Below are 22,815 nucleotides of genomic sequence, written 5' to 3'. Positions count from 1 at the left end.
GGGGCAGTGATGTGAAGGGGAACTGAGGACACTGTGGGACTTCTTTAAAGAGTGGACTGTGATCTAGGGGGACTACAATGCAAAATGTAGACTAAAGATGATAATGTTGGTACTGCGATGTGTTACATCCCTAACGAGATTCTAACCTCTGCTGGACGGAAATTTTGCTGACCCAACCTCCGTACATTTTAATTCAAGACCCCTGTTATACATAATGCTACATTACTAACAAAGGATTCCTAACTCAGAGAGCACACTCTATTGCTCCCAACTTCTTCCAAATTTCTAAATTTCTTTTTTTGCTGCTGTGTTCTGACTTCCTGTGAGAGGGTGGCTACATTTGTTCACTCACTCCTGAGATGCATTAGTGACTATGGGACTTGTAGTATGCATGCAGCAATGCAAGTGAATGTAACTACTGTACACTGTTCCAAACTAACAGAAATGAGGGGAGAAATAAAAGGTCGTTACAAGGAGGCAAAAAGCACAATAGGAAACACTTTAATGAAAAATAGATCAGATGGCCATTGAATAGTGGATGTGAATAGATTATTTTTGAGAAATAAGAATTTTATTTAGTGTCACTTTAACAAAACAGAAACCTCCTTTTGAGAACTTGCCAGCCCAAATGAACATGCAGTTTAGAAGAGTAAAATGCAACTTAATAACGTCCTCTTTATAGACATTGCAAGGATGTCAAAAACGTCATTGCTTACTGGAGCTTGGCTGACACTTCATGCCTGCTGTTCTTTTACTTCAATCAAATAATCAGTTCTAGTGTTGAAATGAAAAAAAATATAGAAAATTTGATAGCCAATCGCATAAGGTGGAAATTACATCTATAAGGGAGTTGCCATGTCTACCAGGAAGACACATTACAATATTTAGAAAATCAAAGCTTGCTGCAGATTGAAAAGGGAAAGTAATTTTTATTAATGATAAAATACAAAATGACTTGCAATTATATAGTATGACAAATAAAACTTGCCAAAACAAGTATGTCCTTCTGCCATGTCCACCAATGAAGACTACCAATAAATGCATTATGGTAGTGACTAGATTTATAAATCATATTAAGTCTTCATGTATTTACTGTATAGGATTTCCTCTATAATCCTCCAATGCTTAAACACATGAGCCCACAAGTCCTCTAGAGCAGATTAAGGCCTATGCTTGGCACCCACTTAGCTAATTTGCATGGTTTGAAAAGGATCTGATTTGAATTTTGGGGTGGAACCCATGCCATTTTTTTTCATAGGGTCCCCCTTAAAATTGATAGCAGACCCCTATCTGGGATATTGGTTTGATATGGATATGGAGGGGAATCCCGACTGCTTTGTATATACACAGGACAAAGTGTATCTTTGTAAATGTCACTTTTGCTTGTGTGCATTCTATAGATGTACCACTTCACAGGCAGGCTTAAAACAACTTTCCATCATGTTATTTAAAGAAATTGTGTGTTTTTAAAATTGCTCCTTATTCCTTATTAAAAGAGCTGCTCCCCACTAAATGTTGTTTTATTTTTAAATGTTTGCATTGGTACATTGGAATCCCCAGGCAATGCCCAGCTTCAAAAAACCTTTATTTGACAGTTATTATCCTTGAAAATGGAAAAAGTTATTTTCATCATTTATATCCCATTGATTTCCATGGGGTTTGCTTTAAAGTTTGCAATTTGGATGTTTGGATGTGTTCTGTGAACCCATTCTCTATTCAAACCCAAGCAGATTTTCAATTCATTAATGTAAAGAACAGTTGTTTATTTAGAAAGTTATGATTTTTTTGTGTACTTTTCCAAATAAACGTTCAACTGTAAAGCTTGTGCTTTACTGAAAAATCATGTTAAACATCTGTTTGATTGAGAAAACTGAAAATACAGTAAATCCAAATGTAAAGTTCGTGCTGTGATGAAAAATCATGCTAAAGATCTGTTTGATTAAGAAATATATACCTGGCATCATTGAATGAAGCAGAGCATAGCAACAAATAATGATTTGCAAAGTGCAATAACTCAGAGAGTTTAAATTCTAGCACCTAGGATAGCATCATCTCTAAAAACAGCCTTGTACAAAACAGTATATTGTACCCACTCTTATACAGGGGCATAGCTACAGGGGTTGTAGGTGTTGCAATTGTGACCCAGCCCCATGTTCCAGGGGGCTTGTGTGGCTCTCCTGTACATTTAGATAGGAGGGGTGGCATATGTAAGAACCAATCCCCTGCACAGGCCAGTGCACAGGGTAGCAAGAGAGGGGAGGCAGGAATCCAGAAGACTGCATCTCCACCTCTCTCTCCTGGAGGCATTCAGTGACTGTAGGAGGAAAATGGAGGAGATCAGTTCCCCTATATGCCGCCCCTTCTATCTAGTCCTGCTGCCCCCGGGCCCCTGCATACTCTCCTGCCCCCCCCCCCCACAGCACTTATGGGTTCTCCACTCTCAGGGAAGGTGTCAAGTTGGAGAGCGGGGAAAGGGCATTCACCAGCCCATTCCTTTTCTGATTTATACCGATCACTGACTCTGTTCATTCATAAATGATGCATAGTAAAGATGGAGATTGAGAGCTGTGTCCTCAATCTCCTTTTTCTGTGTCAAAGCTGGAACATCAGAGGTCTGTTTAGATCCCTGATATCTCACCAAAGCTCCCCAAGGGGGCTCCTAAAATTGTAAATGTAAGTAAAATTGTAAAAAATAAAATAAAATGGTAAAAAAGTAACATAACAAAAATAAAAAAGAACTGCTGTCACCAGTGGTGGAACTACCAGGATTTTAAAGGTCACACTTGGGGGGCCCCAAGATGGCAGGAAGAGGCCCCACTGCAGATCATGTGAAAGAGTTCTGCTGTGGGACTGTAATAAAGGATCCCACAATGGGAGTAAAGGACCCCAGGATCAGTGGGAAGGGCTCTAGGTTCAGAGGGAAAGGCCCCCGGCCGGGGGTCAGGGGAGCCTTTTGTGGTTTCTTGCACCAGGGCCCTGAAGGTTCTAGTTATGCCCCTCCTCTTATATATAATCTTTATATTCCGAAAACAAAATATTACATTTATGGATGAAGATTTATTGCTGTGTGTTATAATGGTGGAATGTCCACTAATTAAAGTAAGACTGCATATCACAGAGGTGGTTTAACAAGATGGGCAGCCTTCCTATACATTTGAAAATGTATGTTACTGAGACTTATGTTTTTGTATGTAAATATTACAATGGCTTAACATATATACAGTATGCAGGCAGTTTGTAAGCGAAACACAACCAGACTGGATGTAGTTTGTAAATCAGCCCCACTTTTAATTTTTTTTAAATTAGTATGAATTTGGTAGCAACACAGCTTCTTAGGTTTTGCATATGAAAGATTACACTTTCTTTTTTCCTCTTTCACAAAGGTGTTTGACATGGTGTGCAGCTTCCCTATACATATGAAAATATACTTACTGAGAATTATGTTGTTTTTTTTTTTTTTAAATGAAACTTGCTTAACATTTCTTTGCTAGTTATGTTGTTATATTATGTTGTGTTTTGTGTACATAGTGAATTACCCCTCCCATTGTGTTCCTCCTTCCCTAGTTTAGAATACTTTTTCATTATCTATTTTGCTACATGCAGGCAGTTTTCACATTGTAAGTGAAGTATGCAACCTGACTGAATGGAGACTGCATATCAACTTCATTTGTTTACATTTTTTAAATTAGTATGAATGCGATACCCATACATTTTCTTAGGTTTTGCATATGAAAGAGTTACACATTTTCCTCTTTCACAAAAATTTAAACTGCAATTGGAGCACCTCTCTAAGGAAGTAAACTAGTTTAGGACTAAAAGTGTGTCTGGCCAGGAAGAAGAGCAGTGATGTATGAAAAAACTGATCCAATGAACAACATTAGACCTGACAACTCTGGAGCTTCTCCAGGCAAGGCAAGTTAGTATGAGAGATTCTAACAATGTAGGTGCAGAATGAAATATCTACTATCTAGACTATCCATTGGCAAACACAGAACTACTATATTAAGTTTATCATTCAATCAAACATGAAAGGCGAAAAATAAATCATTTAACATAAACATATATTTGCAAATATGATATTAATTTTCTAAATGGTTTTATCTATCACCAAACACATTTATAATCCAATCAAAAAAGAGAGGCCAAAAATAATCCGTTTACCATAAACATATTTCCAAATTCATTATAATTTACATTTTTTTAGCTTTTTCACAAGCCAATAAGTTACTATACAGTACATATGCAGCTCCCTGCCCTAGCTAAATTTCGTTTTTGGCTCTGCTGTACTCAATGGAGCAGCAATATTTTTTCTAGGTCTGTCCAGGTTTCCCTAGGTTTGGTGGTTGATCGCTCCTTTGCTCCTGTCTGCTTTTGCAATAAGTTTCCAGAAATGGAGTAGAAGGGTCAACCACTGAGTTAAGAATATTAATCTGACTTCAGCCAATCCCCGGGAAGGGGTGCCCATAAGGTGTCTTGAGAGAAGATACATGTTTTTTCCTGACCTCCTCCACTCTTCTTACCACTCCATCCCCCTCAGCTATTTCCTCCTGTACCACTATCCCCTCCCTCCTAGATTGTAAGCTCCAAGGAGCAAGGCCCTTGAACCCCTCGTGTATCGCATTGTATTGTTCTCGCACTGTCGCATGTTCTGTCTCCCATTGTAATGTACAGCGCTGAGCGAACTGTTGGCGCTTAATAAATACTGTATAATAATAATATAATAATAATGATTTGGGAGGCTTGTTCAGAAAGTCTTCTACTGAGACTGCTGCCCCTGGGAGGCAGCCGATGTACTGAAGAGTTGTTGCTAGGCATCAGCATGTGCTGGGAAGATCATAGACTGAAAGACATTTGATGGAGGGCACTACCTCAGGAAGCTGGGTTGGATAAGGACCCCATTGCAAAGTGTAACATGGACGCTGGTGGCGACAGCTGTCCTTAGATATTGGGAGTATCTAAGACTCCAAGTGTACATGTGCTCTGGGGGCGGTAAGGACTGGGATTGCTCATACAGAGTCTCTGATTAGCTGGCTATCCCCTCTACCTCCAGTAAAACTACTGTGAAAGGATTTTGGCTTGAGAATCTGACCTCCTGTTCCTGTTTGCAGTTTTGGAGTATCCTGCACCCTCATCCTTCCCTCCTGTCCAAATACTGCAACAAATCTACATCTCCTAGTTTGAGCTTGTGTTTTTTGGTGTGCTTGGAACTGGTGTCTGGGCCCAGCAACCTCTGAACAGATAATCGTTTATGCAGTCTATTTTGTATATTTTTCTAATACATATAATAGCATTCCTATGTTACAGTAATGTTTTCTATTATTGTTCCCATGTTCATAATATCCATTTAATCTGTTTAAAAACAAGATACAATTGTCAGACTGGGCATAGAATGCACCAAAGGATTTTCAGAAGGTCCTCAAAACCCCAAAAAATGTATGATGTAAGAAGATTATTTTGTTTTTATATTTAATATAATTTTGATCCTACACTTTAAATATCTTATTGTTTATTATAGTGCAAGATACCTATTTTTATATATATTTTGTTGTTTATTATAGTGCACAATATCTATTTTTTTTTAGAGATTTATTATGATTGATATTATTTTGGTGAATCAGCACTTACTGCATACTACTCTGTGACTACAAAATACAACAGATTGTATCCTTGTGGTTAACAAACTATAAATATATACCCCTGCACCTTTAAAATGAGACTGCCACCCAGTAGATATTTTCTCTTTTTCTGACTTTTCTCTCTAAACCCTAGAGATGGTGTGCGTGAAAATCCAAGTAGATCAGCAGTTTTTAAAATACTCAGACCAGCCTGTCTGGGACCAACAACCATGTCACGTTCAAAGTCACTTAAATCCCCTTTCTTCCCCATTCAGATGCTCAGTTTGAACTTCAGCAAGTCATCTTCACCACATCTAGATGCCTAAATGCATTGAGTTGTTGCCATGTTATTGGCTGATTAGCAACTTGTGTTACCAAGCAATTGAACAGGCATACCTAATAAAGTGGCCGGTGAGTGTATATATTAGTGTGTCAGCTTATTACTAGCAACCTGTAAAGTTAAAAATGTCTTTTTTTTTTATTTTTTGCTAATAGGGTCTTCATAAGTAATTTGACAGAAGAGGTAATAAACAAATTTCTGCTAAAAAAAAAAAGATATTTTTGAAGGACAAGAAGCTGCAAAGTGGCTGTCAAATAAATTAATGTCAAAATTAGCAAAGAGTCTCTTTATTCTAGAGTCAGGTCTGCCACAAGGCACACATAAAATTGAAGTGCATGGAACATTTCCGAAAGGAAAATCTCCCTGAGGAATGTTATAGATTCATCTCATTAAAGTGACTCCCTTGGCAGTCTGACTGTTACATCTGTAGTCATACAATTCTTATGTTTTAGTTACATAGAAATAAGCAGTGGAAGGTGATGTCCTGCTTAAAGTATCTGTGCTATTATGTATAATTTGCAATCCAATTGTAATGCATGAAATACAACTCTGCCATTCAGAAAATACATTTAAATCACCTGCTCAATGGCCCCAGTGAAGCTGTATCTGCTTTATACCTCTTCAGATAAAACGTATTAATATTTTCTGAATATTTTAAAAATATTTAAGCAGAATTTTAAAGTGCCCATAAAGGTGCAAATTGCTAAGCAGATCAAGCATAATTTGTCAATGTTTGTGCTTTGGGCAGCACAGGGTATGGACAACACCACAAAATAGACCTCCAAACTGGTTATTTTTTGCCTTAGGTAGAATGAGAAAAGGTATGAAACACTGTTTGGCTGCTTGTGCTTCTTAATAGGAAAATGTTTCTCTAATCCTGTTGTAGTGTTATTGGGAAAGGAAGTGAAGGTAAATATCTCCAATTGGGCTACACACAGCAATAAAAGATTTTGTTTTCTTTTTGAATAGTGGGAAAGTCTCAGGTTTTACAGCTCTATGTGTCCTTTTTGAAGAGCCTTCCCTTTCACTTTCTGCCCCAGAGACAGTGGTTTCTGAAAAGGAAAGCTCATATCAGGGAAACAGAGAGCAATAAAGAATGCACTAGGATGTAAACCTTTCCCTCTCAACGCTTCATAGCTCCACTACTGCTCCTTTTGCTTTAGCATCATCCCCAAAAATACCTAAAGTCAGAGCTCAGTCAGGAATGATGTCACTTCCTCCATCATGTGACAGTGTTTGAGTTTAGAGATTGACCACTAGGCTTGATCTATGCATCTTAGTAGGAGGGCACCCAGTATTTTTGTGGCAGCAAAAGAAAAAGTAGCAATAGGGGAACATTGAAGATGTGAGCATTCAGTGGTTGGGAGGTGAGCTTTACACATTATCACACTAAAAAGGCTAAGTGACTGCAATTGCTATATTTATTTTGTCTCCATTGGAAGAATTTAATCTAACGTTCTCTTCCAGTGATAGGGGATAGGGGAAATCCTTCCAACAATGGAAATGGACAGCATTAAATATCTAATAGATGTTTCTCCTCTCAATAAAAAAACTTTGAATTTGGGCTTTAAGAGTAATGTGCAGCTACATTGAAGACCTCAAATCAATGGCTAAAATCTTTTGCTATAAGAGCAAAAAATGTTACCCCCAGAGAAGTCACTCTGAGTAGCTAATGTAAGCATCCACAGTTGAGATACCAAATACTAGATTTTTGTTTGTAATTGAAGTAGATGTGAGTAAAGCATTATGATATGTAGGAGTATTGGTTTTGTATTCTATGCTTTCTCTATGATAAGGAAGGAAAGCAGTCTTTGAAGGAACTTGCCTTAAGTACAGAGGTCATGTGAACCTATCATAGTTCAGTTACATTTTGGCTTCATAAACATATTGGAAAGTTATGCATTGGCATTGTAAAGGATAATGGCCTTGCAATAAAATCCATAGATCTACTGTGGTGCCATTCATTCCAAAAGCCCACAAAACCATAAACAATGATGCAAGGTTGAGCATTGCTAGAAAAAGAGTTCACATAGTGATAGTGTGGCCAGGGAGATAAACAAAGTTGTAAAGTACCATGTTAGCATCTGAGATGCAATATAGATGAAGTGAGGATGCCTGGAAGAGGAAACCTCTGTTAGATGATAGAGTGCTTAATACCCTGGGGCAACCTTGCAAAGTGCCAAACTGGCCACAAGGAAATGGTCTGTAAAGTTTTCTTCAAGTGCCATATGGTAACTGGCAATCAAGGGAGTCAGCTGTAGGATGGTTACAAAGAAGCCTAAAAAATACATCAAACTAGTGCACTGGAACTGTTATAGCCAAAAACTTTACTCTGCTCATGGCACTGAATGAGGCCCACACTGAAACACTTGGCAATGCTTAGAAACCTTGGCAAATGCATACTGTACAAGCTATTAGTAAGTTAAAATGGGCTGCTGGAAGCCTCCTAGTGGATAATGACATATACCTCTTTATATAATGTCCACAACAAAAGTATAGATGAGCTAGAATTACAGGTATGCCTGTTGCCAATTCTGTATATCATCCAGAAAAATTTTCTCTGAATAACACTGCAAACATTTAACGTTTGCTGCCTAAACAATTTTTTGCATGCATGTTAAAATGCACATTTTAGGCCCAAGGGCTACCTAAAACCCCCAAATATAATAACATTTCTGAATAAAATGTGTAAAAAAGACATTCAAATTAATTTTATAGCACACACATACAATATAATATAACACTTTATAAAATATAAAAAAAAGGTTTTGTCAAGTAAATAGATACCAGTTATGTCAAGCCTCAAAACTGCATGTGCAGCACAGACTGTACTCAGTCAGCTTTTACCTAGGCCACAGATGCCATACATTGACATCTCTGAACCTGGAAGTGCTCAGTGATGCATGTTTGCAGATCTTCAGATGCTCTCCATCCTCACACCCACCATGGGGATCCTTGGCACTGTGGAGGGATAGAGCTTTTACAAATGGCGAGAAGGTTAGGGATGGGAGTTAGGTGAGAGGGGGTGGCATTTTTATTCATATGTAGAAGTAATTGCTTCTAATACATAGCCAGCAACTTGGGATGAAAATATAAACAGTTTCCCAGCTGCTATAGCAGCCAGGATTTCATCTATATGCTGGTACTTCCACTGATAAAATAGTTACCTTGGTGGCAGCGACAAGGTTAATAATCCGGTTTCCTCCCACACTCCAAAAACATGCTGGTAGGTTAATTGGATCCTGTGTAAATTGGCCATAGTACATGTATGTATGAATGTGAGTTAGGGATCTTAGATTGTATGCCCCTTGAGGGTTAGGGACTGATGTGAATGTACAATATATATGTAAAAGTGCTGCGTAAATTGACAGCGCTATATAAGTACCTGAAATAAATAAATAAATAATCCACTCATGTGCAGGTGAATATCAACAGGGAATTTCTTTTCACACGGTTGGATAATTTAAGTTTATTTTCACACATTTTATTATATAAACATTCTTAAAACATTTAGTAAATCAGCCTCAAACTATTGAACATATAACTACAATATTACTTTTGGTATGATTAATATTTATATACTTACAGTTACACCAAAGAAATTTGTTTCATTCATTGCATCAAGGAAGATTTTCCCAAGCTTATGATTTGTATAGTTGAAATCCTGAATGCTTAGATGCTTGTTGGTAGCATTAAGGTATTCCATCGCTCGGTGAAGTGTTTTCGCTATTACCCATATTCCATCATAGGCATAACCATGAAATTTACTGGGTTCCACATCAGATCGCTTTTCATTGTATTCTTTTTCATATTGCTGAGGAGTCTAAAAAGTGCAGATACAAGTCACATAAACAATTCTTTTTTATGTTACAAATGTAATACAAATATGTTTTTCTAGATGCCCGTTAAAAAAAAAAAAAAGTTTTCACTGAAGAAAGTAAGATAACTTAAGGCCCTACAGCAATACTAAAGGCAAAATCAAAAATTAATCATGCAGTCTGTCACTAGTACTAATAAATCAGTCTTTGTTTTTCTGAGTCCACCCTGTAACATGGTTTTTTATACCTGTTGAGAATTTCCTTTACCAGAACGAGCTGTCCAGCAAAACTGCTTACAATGAACAGCTTTCTTCATTTATATACCTTTATCTCAAAAGGAAAACAAAAAGCTGGAGTGAAGCTTTGATTTGTTGGTCACTTATGAAAAGTCCATCTAAATCTACTAGCCCATGTAACAATACCCCTCTCTACAATGCTGATGTCCAAGAGTGTCTCTATTGATCCTCTTAAGACAGGAAGTGCATTACTGCCCAGGTCACCAGGTGAAAAAGAATGGAAATTAGCTAAAACCAGAAAATGAATGCAGCTATGACATCTAAGGATTTGTAAGCTGCAATTCATTTCATTTCTTTGGGTTTGGATACTCTTTAATGTAAATATTTTACAAGACTGGGAAATTTAAATTAAGTGTAAGGGGAAATAACACATAATCAGAGATTGCGTTCAGTGTCAAACTTATTTGTATATGCAAAGAGCTGAACTATATTTATATACATTGTGAATATATCAAATTTTCTTAGCAGCATTAGAGTATTTGTCAGGGTGCAACCATAGGTCTGAACCTGTGATCTAAATGGTGTCTGGATGTATCACTTCTCACTGTGTCACCTAAGATGCTAGACAATTCCCTGCCTGATCCCTTGGATAAACTTGTTTTGTTTCTTGTTTCTGGCAAACCTTGAACTGTTTACTACTCCCATGAACTTCCTGTTTTAAGCAAATGTCTCTGCACTCCCTGTTTGTTTGCCAAATTATTGTGTTCTCTCCAGCCGATATTTTGCTCCTTCATACTTGCAGCTGTCCTTATCTTTACTACCACTTGTTATGAATCTTAGCTTGGTTATCAACTATGTTTCCATCTGATCTCATCTAGCTACTACTTGTTACTGACCCTTGACTAGTTCATCGACTATGCTTCTGTTTGTTTCTTATCTGCTTCATCTGCCACCTGACTCCTCCTTGGTCAATCCTGAGGTCCACAACTTGGCATTAGTATGAAGTGAAATCCTTCTCCGCCAACAGAAGCTCTGGTGAAGACTAGCTAGTGCTTAGTCCCCATGCCTTGGCTGAGCCAGCATCATCTGCTGGCGGATCTGTTTTGTGTATTTTTTTATCATAAATATTTATTAATTTTCAACCAAATACAAATCACAATCACATTCTTCTATAGAAAAGACATCAAATCAATATCTTCCTATTGACATATTTTATCTATATCCCACTTCCCCTACCCTCCCTTTCTCCCCCCCCCCCTCCCCTACTCCTTCAATCACCCCCCCCCCCCCCCCCACTCTGCAATTCTCTTCTAACCCAAAACTTCTTTCTTTCTCTCTTTTTCCCTTTTCTTTTTTTTTTTTTTCCCTTCTAAAAACCATTTCTAAAATCTGTCTTTATATCGAGTGGTATGAATCATCATCATACATTTCACTTTTTCTCTATACTCTTCCCATTTTTTCCACTTTATATGATACTTCTCCATCTTAGCTATATGCATATAATACAATCTTTCCATCCCACAGATCTGATTTATTCTGACAATCCAATCTTCCTCTGTCGGCACCTCCCTTTTTTTCCAGAACCTAGGTATAAGACTCTTAGCTGCGCTCAAGAAATGCCATATTCCTGAATCCTTATATAATCTCACTGGAAGCTGTGTGACATGGAGAAGACATAGCTCTGGATCCAATCTAATATCGATCTCAGTAATTTTCCTTACTAAGTAAACAATTTTCCTTTAAAACACTTGTATCTTTAAACACTCCCACCATATGTGATATGACGTACCCACTTCACCACATCCTCTCCAACACAATGGTGAAATCTCCCCATTCAATTTGTGTTCCACATTCGGTGTGATGTGCCATCTTACTAAACACTTATAATTCAACTCCACTTCCCGCATGCTAATATTTTCGTGAATTAATCTAAACATTTTCCTCTGCTGCTCCTCGTCTATTTCCCTTCCCATATCTTTTTCCCATTTCTCTACATATATTAGTTTTGTGCCGGTGTCTAATTCTGTTAGTATTCTATATATTTTTGCAACTCCGTGTCTCCCATCTGTTTGTGTATTAATCCAACTTACTACTCATGGATCACTCAATTGCTGGAGCCACTGGCCTCTGAGCCTGACTTCAGACTGTGACAGAATTGCATCATGTTAGCCATTGAGCAACACATAAAGTTTGAAGTTTAAGTGACACCCTTTATTAAATAACGTAAGATATTAAAGATGCAAGCTTCCAAGATGACTTAGATTCCTTCTTTAGGCCTTAAACAATTCTAGAAGTTTAAGTTATCTCAAAAGTTTGCATTTTTCATATCACCTAAACTCCAAACCTTTAACTTTTCCTGAAAAACCTGAAATTCCACACCTTTCTGCTACTAGAACCTCCCTATTAGTCTATGAAGTTTACATTAGGGAACGAATATGTAACTCGAGATACAAAAAGTAAACTTAAATGTTCTTTTAAGCTGGTTATAATCCAGTTGCCAATATATCTGGCTCTCCTTATTGTTTTGCCATGCACTTTTCACTGTGGAAAACCAGGCAGTTGCCTGAAACCTACAGTCTCCACTAAATATTCTGAATCAGTTTGGTGATTACATCTATTAAAATGATCAGCTGCACATTAATATTACATTTTATATGCTTTTACTGTTAAATCCAATGTATTTACTATATACTTTTATAGCTTGTACTCTTTAGTTACATATTCCAATGTTGTGACAAATACCATGATTGATATTCTTCTGTAGCTATGGTATTTAATATATTCACATGTAAAATTGAAATGTTCATTCTCAGCAAAGTGTGTCCTTATCTGATCTCAATTTAGATTCATCTATATAATCCATACCATTAAAAAACACCTAATTTGATGTGTAATTTGCTTACCCGTCCTGATATTGTTTTGATTTGCTTTGTGCTAAGAGGTTCAAAATCCACTCCAATGTATCCTTCCATTGCAGTGAGCAGGTTTTTACTTGAACAGGTGGAAGAATTGGCCTGTTGCCACCATAATGCTTGATACCATCCAGGAATGATCCACTGATATTTGCTGCCATACATCTCTTCATCATAAGCCTAAAAATAAATGAATTATATGATAACTGCTAAAGCATAGTCAGTGGTTTATCCTCCATGGTTGCAATATGTCCTAGGTACATAGCCTTAAAGGGGATTGGGCCCACTGTGTTCTCACACACTGCACAACAACAAGGGTGGGGATTAAATTATATAACAGCATTCTGTGCCTGTGCTGCAGCTGCGCCTATCACTTGCAGCTGCAGCAGTGTAAAGAACATCCATCCTGTGTCTGCATATGCCAGGGGAGGGAGAGGGTGCTAACATAACACTAGGGGCTTACATAACCCTAATGAACTATGCCAGCAGCAGGATCTGCATGTGTGGTGAAAGCAGCGCCTGTGCTGTGGTTGGCAAGGGGCGGACTGACCATTTGGAAACTCGGGCACTGCCCGAGGGCCCGGGGTCAGTAGGGGGCCCCATGAGATGCCCCTGGTACCTTTTTCATAGGCTTTTTTGAGTTTGGGCAAGGACACAGTGGCCCCATGATCCCCTATTGCCCGGGGGCCCCATGAGTTGTCAGTCCTCCCCTGCAACTGCGTTTACAAATTCTAACTGCCAGTCTGAATGTGCACCAGCTAGTGCCCACTATCTGGTTGGAAAAAAATGTGAGCACAGCACTGACTGACTGGGGTTACTACAAGAGGAGACTATAGAAACTGCCATAAAAGGTGTTTCTACTGAGAACAGATATATTGCTCTCACTGAAAAGCACAGTCAGATCCCTGTGAGCTATTTTAGGTGACAAATCAATAGCGGGAGACAGAGTGAAAAAAAAAACACCTTTTCAAATGAGAAATGAGCTGCACAGTAACAGAAACTGGTTAAAGGTTCACAGTGGGGGAGATTTACTAAAACTGGTTCACACACAATCTGGTGCAGCTGTGTACAGTAACCAAACAGCTTTTAACTTCAGCATGTTCAATTAAAGAAGAATTCCAGAAAAAAGAAATTCTCACATGCTCATTTCTGCTCATTTGTTAAGGGGATTTAAAAGTGGAGATATACTTTCCTAATCTGCAGATCCTCTGAGCGCAAGACTGTCCCCACCACTCTATGTAGCGGTCTTGTGAAAGGGCTGTTCTTGAAGTCATCACATCCATACACCAAATCTGGACGTGAAGGCGGCAGGAATGAAAACCCCCTTTTTTATTTTTCTTATTTTATTTTGAGCAATGATGTCCAACTTTTGATCTTACACAGAGACCCACTGTTTCCAGAAAACTCCCCTGAGCATAGTATATCATTTATATTAATTTAGTCCACATATAAGCTTTATAAGACATATAGAAATAGCCTACTGAGCTGAGAAAGCAACACTACAGCCATATAGACATTTATACATGTTTAAAAGGAGGCTAACCGCCAGTTTAGTATCTTTGCATTATGTAAGAAAACGTCACCTTGCAATTTACAGCAAACACAACTACCATTGAACAATATAGGTTTATTTTTCCTAAGTAGAGTTAACTACAGAAACCAATCAAATTGCATCTTGTACTGACTGAAGTTCAGAAGAGTGAACTCTGATTGGCTGCAATGCAAGAGAGTAACTACAGAAGATGGGGCTCTATTGCAAAAATGTTATGCCCCCTCCCCCGATGAGCTCCCTACTGTCAATGATCTTAATATAAAGTATGTCATAATAAAGGACAGGTAGCAAGTAAGCTGTCAGCAGAGTCGGTACAGTACTAGGGAGTGGTGTTGTAGAGAATGGTTGTCAGGGAGGAGAGGACATCTTTAACTAATATGGAATTAACTTTTAACATATATTTTTCCATCTACTGTCCTCAGTAGCTCACTAGTTTTTTAGCATCTCAAATCTCAAGGCCTCGGAGTACATTTTAGCCATTCCACTTGATAACCCTAAGGACCATTTCAGATACAGTGTCTTGTCAGGTCCAATAAGAAAAACGATCTGCACTACCGCCACTGCTCTAAAATCTTCACTTACTATACTGACCACAGTACATGCATCACAGATACAGTAGGTTGACGAGCTTCAGCTTACACAGCTTTAGTCATAACCTCTGGTCAGATCCACCCGTCAGTTTTTCTGGTGGACCTGATCAAGTGGTCCATTCACCCCTACTTGTGTCCATTTACACTTTCCTACCTCCAATTCAATCTGGTCCACTAAACAAAAGCAGAAGGGGATCCATCCTTCTCCATCTAGGTGGATCAGATCAGGGGGCAGTTGGGTGTAAATGGACAGTGGAGTCCATAGAGCCCACATAGCAGAGCGGTCTCTTACCTGCAGGATGGGTTTATATGTAGGAAACTTCACAGAGCATCAGTGGAGTAGTAGGAGTTTGGAGAATGGAACAGATGTCTAAAAAAAAAAGCTGGTTTCAGCTACTGAATTGCTGAGCACTGCTGAGGTCTGTCTCTCTACTGTGATATCCTTAATTTTGGTAAAACCTTGAGTCTGCAGTTTTCGTATTGTTACGCTGACAATTAGCAGTGTTTGCTCTATGTTGTTGTATTCAAGAGAAGCCACTTTCTGTTTGCTGCTGGAAGCATTGATTGTTTGCCTTTTAGGGAAAATAAAGATGATTTCTATTATTATATGGCTGCATGGTTGATCCCTGACTTCTGATTTCATTGCACACTGTGAGCTTCCCACTATGTGCGTAAGGAACTCAAGAGAGTTGCATTACACAGAAAAGCACAGACACCCAGTGAGGAGGTTACTGGTTCTAAAACAGGGTATATAATGAAATTAGAAAAGGTTTATTTAAAAATGTACTTAGCTTTCTAATTAGAAGGGAAAGGTGAAACCATTCAAGACAAAATACAGTATAAGCAGAATAAACGTAATCTTTAACTCTTCTCCACCCCACAACTTATATATATCACCCTCACTCCTGTCTGCACCTTATTACTGTACTCATCAACTCCTGCTAATTCTGAACCCATAACTAATAAAACCTCCAGGACACATGGACCTGTCCCTCCATATAAGTCATACTCCCATATTACCTCTCTCTTCTGCTTCTCCTAACATCTGGAGAAATTTCCCCAAATCCTGGGCCGCCATCTTTTTCCTTTGATCAACACACCCGGAAACCCCTATTCTCTAACAACAGCCACAATCCACACAATCTAGTTACTATTTCTCTTCTTCTTAGAATGAGCCTCCCCTTTTCCTGTGCCTTCTGGAATGCCCTCTCTGTCTGTAACAAGCTCACCTCTGTCAATGACCTTTTTTATCACAAACTCCTTTAACTTGCTTGCAACTACGGAAACCTGGCTTCCTGAATCTGACTTTCCCTCTCCTGCTGCCCTCTCCCATGATGGACTCCTCTGGACTCACTATCTCAGGCCTAGTGGACGGAAAGGTGGTGGAGTTGGAATCCTCCTATCCCTTCAAAGCACTTTTCAGGTCCTTCATTCACCTCTCTCTCTGTCCCTCTCCTCATTTGAAGTTCACTGTCTATTCTCTTCAGTTTCTTTAAGAATTGATGTGATCTATCGACCTCCAGGGCCGGTATCAAGCTTCCTTGATGACTTCTCTGCTTGGCTGCCTTACTTTCTCTCTTCTGAAATTCCCACAATCATTCTTGGTGACTTCAACATCCCTGTTAATCTTAATACTCCTGCTACCTCTAAACTTCTGAGTCTAATCACTTCTTTTGACCTAAAACAATGGACACATGCTTCTACTCACTCTAATGATAACTGCCTTGACCTTGTATTCTCCTACCTATGCACTCCTTGCAACCTCACCAACTTTCCTTTTCCTCTCTCTGATCACTCCCTTATTAGCTTCACTCTCTCCTTGGCTTCCACCTCCTTGTCTTCCAACTCCCGAACAGTTACCCATAGAAACCTTCGCTATCTTAACCCTCCTCTTCTTTTTTTAGCAACATATTGTCTCTATGACAAAATCTCAGCCCTGTCCTGCCCCAACCTGGCCACTTCTGTATACAACAGTTCACTGTCATCCACATAGGCCCCCCTCACTACACACAGAATTAGGCCCTGACTGCTACAGCCCTGACAAACAGACAATACCAGATGCCTCAAAAATTTAAAAAAAAGAGCAAGTTCATTGACAGAAAATGTTTTTCATCTTATTCTTCCTAAGGGTTAAATTTTAAGTATATTGAATTGTATTAAAGTGGTTGTAAACCCTTAACTAAAAACAGGTTTATACTTACCTGCTCTTTGCAGTGCTATTGTACAGACTGGCCCCAAACCTCCTCTTCTGGGCTCCCACACTGGTGCTCTCTGCTCCTCCACTTCTGCGAGTACCCCTATTCAAGTCTCTTGTTATGGGGTCATTCGCACAGATGCATTCCCGAGCTGGGCTGTATGTGCCCAGTGACTTGCCTTGTCCCACATCCCTACATCTCCATGGGCAACAGATGTCCTGCCATCTGTCCTGACAGACCTGCTGACAGCTATCTGGTTAACTGTGCTGCAAGCAGCTTATAGAAGATCTACCTAAATGGTACCAGTGCTTCTTTGAGCCTAGCACTCTCTATGCTCACCTTCAGGGGTGCTTGGCACTTAGCCAAAAGGGAATCCCTCTCATCAAATCAGCCTCTCACTAGGTACCTGACAGGGAGATTCACCCTCTTTATCTGTAAAACTTTTTTACCGTAAACGTTAAAGTAAAAAAAAAATCTCACATTTTGGGATGTCACCAGAACAGTAGCAGAGAAGAAATCTTCCAATGGGGACACTAGTTCTGGTTACTTGGAGGCTCCAATAGTTTCCCTTAATTTTCAGGGATTTCCCCTCACTTCCTGCTTAGGCTATAGGACAGGAAATTAAGGCAAATCTCCCCAATGAGACAAGAAACTGCCAGGGGTTAAAACCATCCCTTATCCTTTCCAAAATGGAAAAAAAACAAAACATGTTTTGGTATAGTTCTACTTTAAGTAAAAATAAACTGCTCTCTTTTAGGTGGTTAGTGCTTGCAAAATGTGGCAGGGGCTAAATTTGATCTATATTGCTTCAATGCAAACAGACCCCAAAAGAACACCCTTTATCCAAATAAATGCAAAGCAGATTAAACACAGTTTCAGAACAGTCATCTACACTACACAAATAAACAAGTAAATGTGGAACCAAAAAATAAATGGAAATTTAAAGTCTGACAATAGGAATGGACCTTAAATGTGCATTAAATGCCAATACGAACTGAACACCTGACTACATGAGCCTTTATATGGGTAATTGTGTACCTGGAACTTTGAGATCTGTAGCTGCTACTTCCACCGTTAAATTTAGGCCTATTACAGCTAAAAAAAATCATGTATTGCAGTCATACTACCTATAAAACTTTTTTTTATAAGTTGAAATGAAACACATTGGGGTGCTGCTGCTGTAGTTAAACCAAGCTAAATTGTTTGTTAATTGTCCCCCATGGCAGTACTCAGCTCCTCATGCTTGTTTTTGACTATAGCTTACATATTAGCACTGACACTGGCCTTTCACTGGGATTTTCACTTAAGTATGGGTTTCATAGTTTCAAGCAGCATTTGTTGAACCCCCTGTAAATACAACCCAGGCAGATTTGCTTATTTCTAATAATAATGAACACTGAAATAGAGTGCACACACATACAAAGTCATCTGAATAAAATTACAAGTGCTTTGTGGATTACTGTAGCTAAATATAGTGTTGACAATGAAAATATTTGTTTTCCTAACAGAGCAATTCTCCGGATTGCCCTGTTTCTTCAGAAGAAGTGGCTCATGCAATAAAAATGCTTAAAGGCTATAGGCTTCATTTTGGATGGAGTGAGGGAGGATATAACACCTTGTTTTTGTCCTTTTGCCCAAAGGGGAGATATATCTTCACTTCCTGTCCCATAGTCAAAACAAGAAGTGGGAGTAAATTCCTTCAAATTAAGGGATTCTCTTGGGGACCCCCCAGTGTCCCCATTGGAACATTTCCCCTTTAATATTTTTCTGGGAACAACCCAAAATGTGGGATTTTCTTTTACTTTCACTTTCAGTGATAATGATAAACTGGACAAACAGAGAGGGTGAATCTCTCTAACAAGAACACAGACAGCAATAAAAAATGATAAGTGTTCTATCCCTCTCCCCTCTATCCAAAATTGGATTGGCTCCCGCTGCTGTCAGTCACAGCCAGTGAGCCAGTGAGGAGAGAGTGGGGGCGCAGGGCTGAGCCACGGCTCTATGTGTCTTATGGATGCATAGAGCAGCATCTTGGGAACGAGCATGTAGTGGAACCCCCAAGGGGGAGGAGCCAGGAGCGCCGTCAGGGACCCAAAAAGAAGAGGATCAAGGCTGCTCTGTGCAAAATCACTGCACAGAGCAGGTAAGTATAACATGTTTGTTATTTAAAAAATAACAATAAAGCTTTAGTGTCACTTGAATCCTAATGTCAAAATACTCTCTAAAATTCAAGCACTTGTCTCCAACCCTATTTAGGTTGAATGATACATAAGGATCACATGGGTTTTATCCCTCTGAGTTAGACCAGTGACAGTATTCATAGATTGAATTTTTTATTACATTCATTCCAGAGGACCCCACTAATTACAACCATAAACCTATGTTAAATAAGTCAAGCCTACTTCCAATCAGCAGAGAAAACAGACAGGGGTACTCCTTCTCTCCTCTCCTTTTTGCCTTGGTCATCGATCCTTTAGCACTATTGATTCACTCTGATGCAAATATTAAAGGAGTGCAGATAGGAGCTTACCAACATAAACTCTCTTTTTTTTTTTGCAGATGATGACCTTCATTACTTAACCTCTCCCCTTATTTCTACTCCTAATCTTTTCTATGTATTTTGCCATGATATCTGGCCTTACTGTCAACCCACAGAAATCACAGGTACTTAAAGCGGAGTTCCACCCAAAAGGGGAAGTTCTGCTTTAAGCCTTTGTCCCCCGCTCCCCACTAAGGGTTGGCACCTTTGGGGAGAGGGTACCCAAATTTGACAGGTACCCACTCCCACTTCTGCTGCAATCGCCTAGGTGATCGGAAGTAGAAGTTTGCCTCCCCCTCTCCCTCCCCATAGTCTTCTGGGTCCAAGAAGACTGCAGGGCCATCATTCACAAAGTGCTTTGTTTACTGCCTACATTTCCTCAGACCCATTTATAGAACTATTGAATTCACATCCTCCAATTCTCAACCATTGCCAACTTCAGCTGATGTTATCCATCACTACAGCCACTAAACAGACAATAACAAAAGCATGGAAATCCAATTCTCTTAATATAGCAGAAACTAAGAACAGGGTGACTCATGCCATGATACATGCTAACATTGAAGCAGTTCTGCAGGATAGGGTGCAGCAATACACAAAATCATGGCAACTCTGGATACACCATTATCTGCCAACTCATTTTTATAAGGGAGAGAGGGAAGGAGGCGCCACTAAGTGTGGTAGGGTAAAAACTTTAATGACAAACAGTAGAAATGCACTCACAGGAGTAAATAAAGGTAAAGCATATCTACATATCCAGAAGGGGGGGCTCTCTTCTTCTTGTAGGGAACCGCTAGCGGAAAAAAGTCCAATTGTCAGGGGCATATTTGCCACGAGGCAAACAAGGCGTCTGCCTAGGTCAACACATTTCAGGGGAGCGGCGCTGCAGCCCTGCCCCCCCCCTTCCCCATGGAAGGGCCACTTCCGTGTGAAATGGACAGGGGCTTCTGTGTCTTACTTGTCTCTGCGACTCCGCGTCCCACTTTGATCCGTTCCACGGGGCACTGCTGGAGGAGGGGTGGAGAGGGTGTCCGTCTGGTGTCTTCATCTCCCTGTATCTTGATTACGATGAGGGCGGGATGACATGCCACCCGTCTCATCTGGCCACACCCTGGGATCACTGGACAGCCTATGGCAGCCTGTCCCTCCCTCTGCAAGCCCCACCTCCTCACCCGGTGATTGGCCACCAGATCTGTAGCTCAGGAAAGACACACAGGTGGCCAATCACCGGTGAGGAGGCGGATCTTGGAGAGGAGGAGCCAAGCAGCAGAAGATTGAAGAAGATCGAGTGAGGGACCAGCAGGAGCCAGTGAAGAGGAGGAGAGCGGCTAGAGAACGAAGACAGCTGATCGGTAAGTGTCTGTCTGCCACCACTGACACCAATGATGGGGCACTATTCCTCCCACACTGACACTAATGATGGGGCACTATTCCTCCCACTCAAACCAATGATGGGGCACTATTCCTCCCACTGACACCAATAATGGGGCACTATTCCTCCCACTGACACCAATGATGGGGCACTTTTCCTCCCACTGATACCAATTATATGGCACTATTCCTCCCACTGACACCAATGATGGGGCACTTCTCCTCCCACTGACACCAATGATGGGGCACTTTTCCTCCCACTGACACCAATGAGGGGGCACTATTCCTCCCACTGACACCAATGAGGGAGCACTATTCCTCCCACTGATACCAATAATAGGGGAACTATTCCTCCCACACTGACAGCAATGATGGGGCACTATTCTTCACACTGACACCAATGATGGGGCACTATTCCTCCCACTGACCCTAATGATGGGGCACTATTCCTCCCACTGACACTGATGATGGGGCACTATTCCTCCTACACTGACAGGAATGATGGGGCACTATTCCTCCCACTGACACCACTGATGGGGCACTATTCCTCCCACACTGACACTAATGATAGGGCACCATCGTTGGTGTAATTGGGAGGAATAGTGCCCCATCATTGGTGTCAGTGTGGGAGGAATAGTGCCCACTGTTGGTGTCGGTGAGAGGAATAGTGCCCCACCGTTGGTGTCAGTGAGAGGAACAGTGCCCCAACAATGTTGTCAGTGGGAGGAATAGCGCCCCATCGTTCTTCTCAGTGGGCGGGACACTAATAGGAAGAGGTGGAGCCTAAAGAGGAAGGGTGGAGTTTACAGAAGGGGTGTACCTTAAACAGGAAGGGGTGGGACAAATTTAGATGCGGAGGGGTGCCCGATTTTACTCTTGCCTAGGGCAGCACAAAACCAAAATACACCACTGCCGATGGTAGTGCTGGAATTGAAGTCCAGGGAGGCAATCTGAAGTGGAGCAGGAAGTCATGCTACTGACCAATGTGGAACACACGGGCGGATGTGACATCACCAAAGGAACACAGAGGACCAGAAGGGGACAGCTGTAATCACAGGCTACATGCTAGGAGCCTCTAGCTAATTCTACAGGACTCGTCTCCGTTGCACAGAGCTGGCTCACTTTTCAGGATGGCAGCCGCTGTTTAATCCCCAAGTATATTAAGGACTTAATATCTACACACACATATATATATATATATATGGACTCCATTGGCAGTGTTTTTAATCTCATTTAATTTATATCACTGCTTCCATACACATGTATTCAACCTCTTTTTTGCGCCAGAATTTTTCTTAATGTTCAACTCATTTTTTTAAATCTCTACTTCTCCCTTGACACTGTTTTCTCTTTTTCTCTATCTTTTCAAATTCTTTTAACTATTTCTGGTTGGATCACTGGAGACCCCTGGGATGTCCTCTGTTCTCTACCCTCCCTTTGCCCCTTGCTCTTTCTCCCTCCTTTCCTCTCTTGTCTTTGTTGGTCTCTTGACCTATTTTTATGAATTATATTATGGGTTGGATATGTTTTATTTTGCCCTCAGACTGAACCATCAGATGCTTAACTTCCATCGTTTTTTGTATGACTGCGATCTCAGGGTTACTTGTACATTGATGTTTGTACTTGATCTTCCTAATTTGCAGACCT

General features: G+C 40.2%; 1 protein-coding gene across 2 annotated transcripts in view; it reads right to left on the bottom strand.

The window, feature by feature from the left end:
- Positions 1-22,815, bottom strand: part of GABBR2 (gamma-aminobutyric acid type B receptor subunit 2) — an 810,498-nt gene that overhangs the window by 350,712 nt on the left and 436,971 nt on the right. For both annotated transcript variants that reach the window (XM_089687541.1, XM_089687542.1), the window contains exons 6-7: positions 12,913-13,101; positions 9,542-9,778 (exon numbers count right to left, since the gene is read on the bottom strand). In XM_089687541.1, the coding sequence (XP_089543667.1) occupies positions 9,542-9,778; positions 12,913-13,101 (426 nt within the window). The remainder of the gene's footprint in view (positions 1-9,541; positions 9,779-12,912; positions 13,102-22,815) is intronic.

Source organism: Staurois parvus, unplaced genomic scaffold, assembly GCF_062004578.1.
Source record: "Staurois parvus isolate SC_StPar_1 unplaced genomic scaffold, SC_StPar_1.0 ptg000429l, whole genome shotgun sequence".
Classification (NCBI taxonomy): domain Eukaryota; kingdom Metazoa; phylum Chordata; class Amphibia; order Anura; family Ranidae; genus Staurois; species Staurois parvus.
The sequence above is the reverse complement of the archived record's forward strand: the minus strand, read 5'-3'. Positions and strand labels throughout refer to the sequence as shown.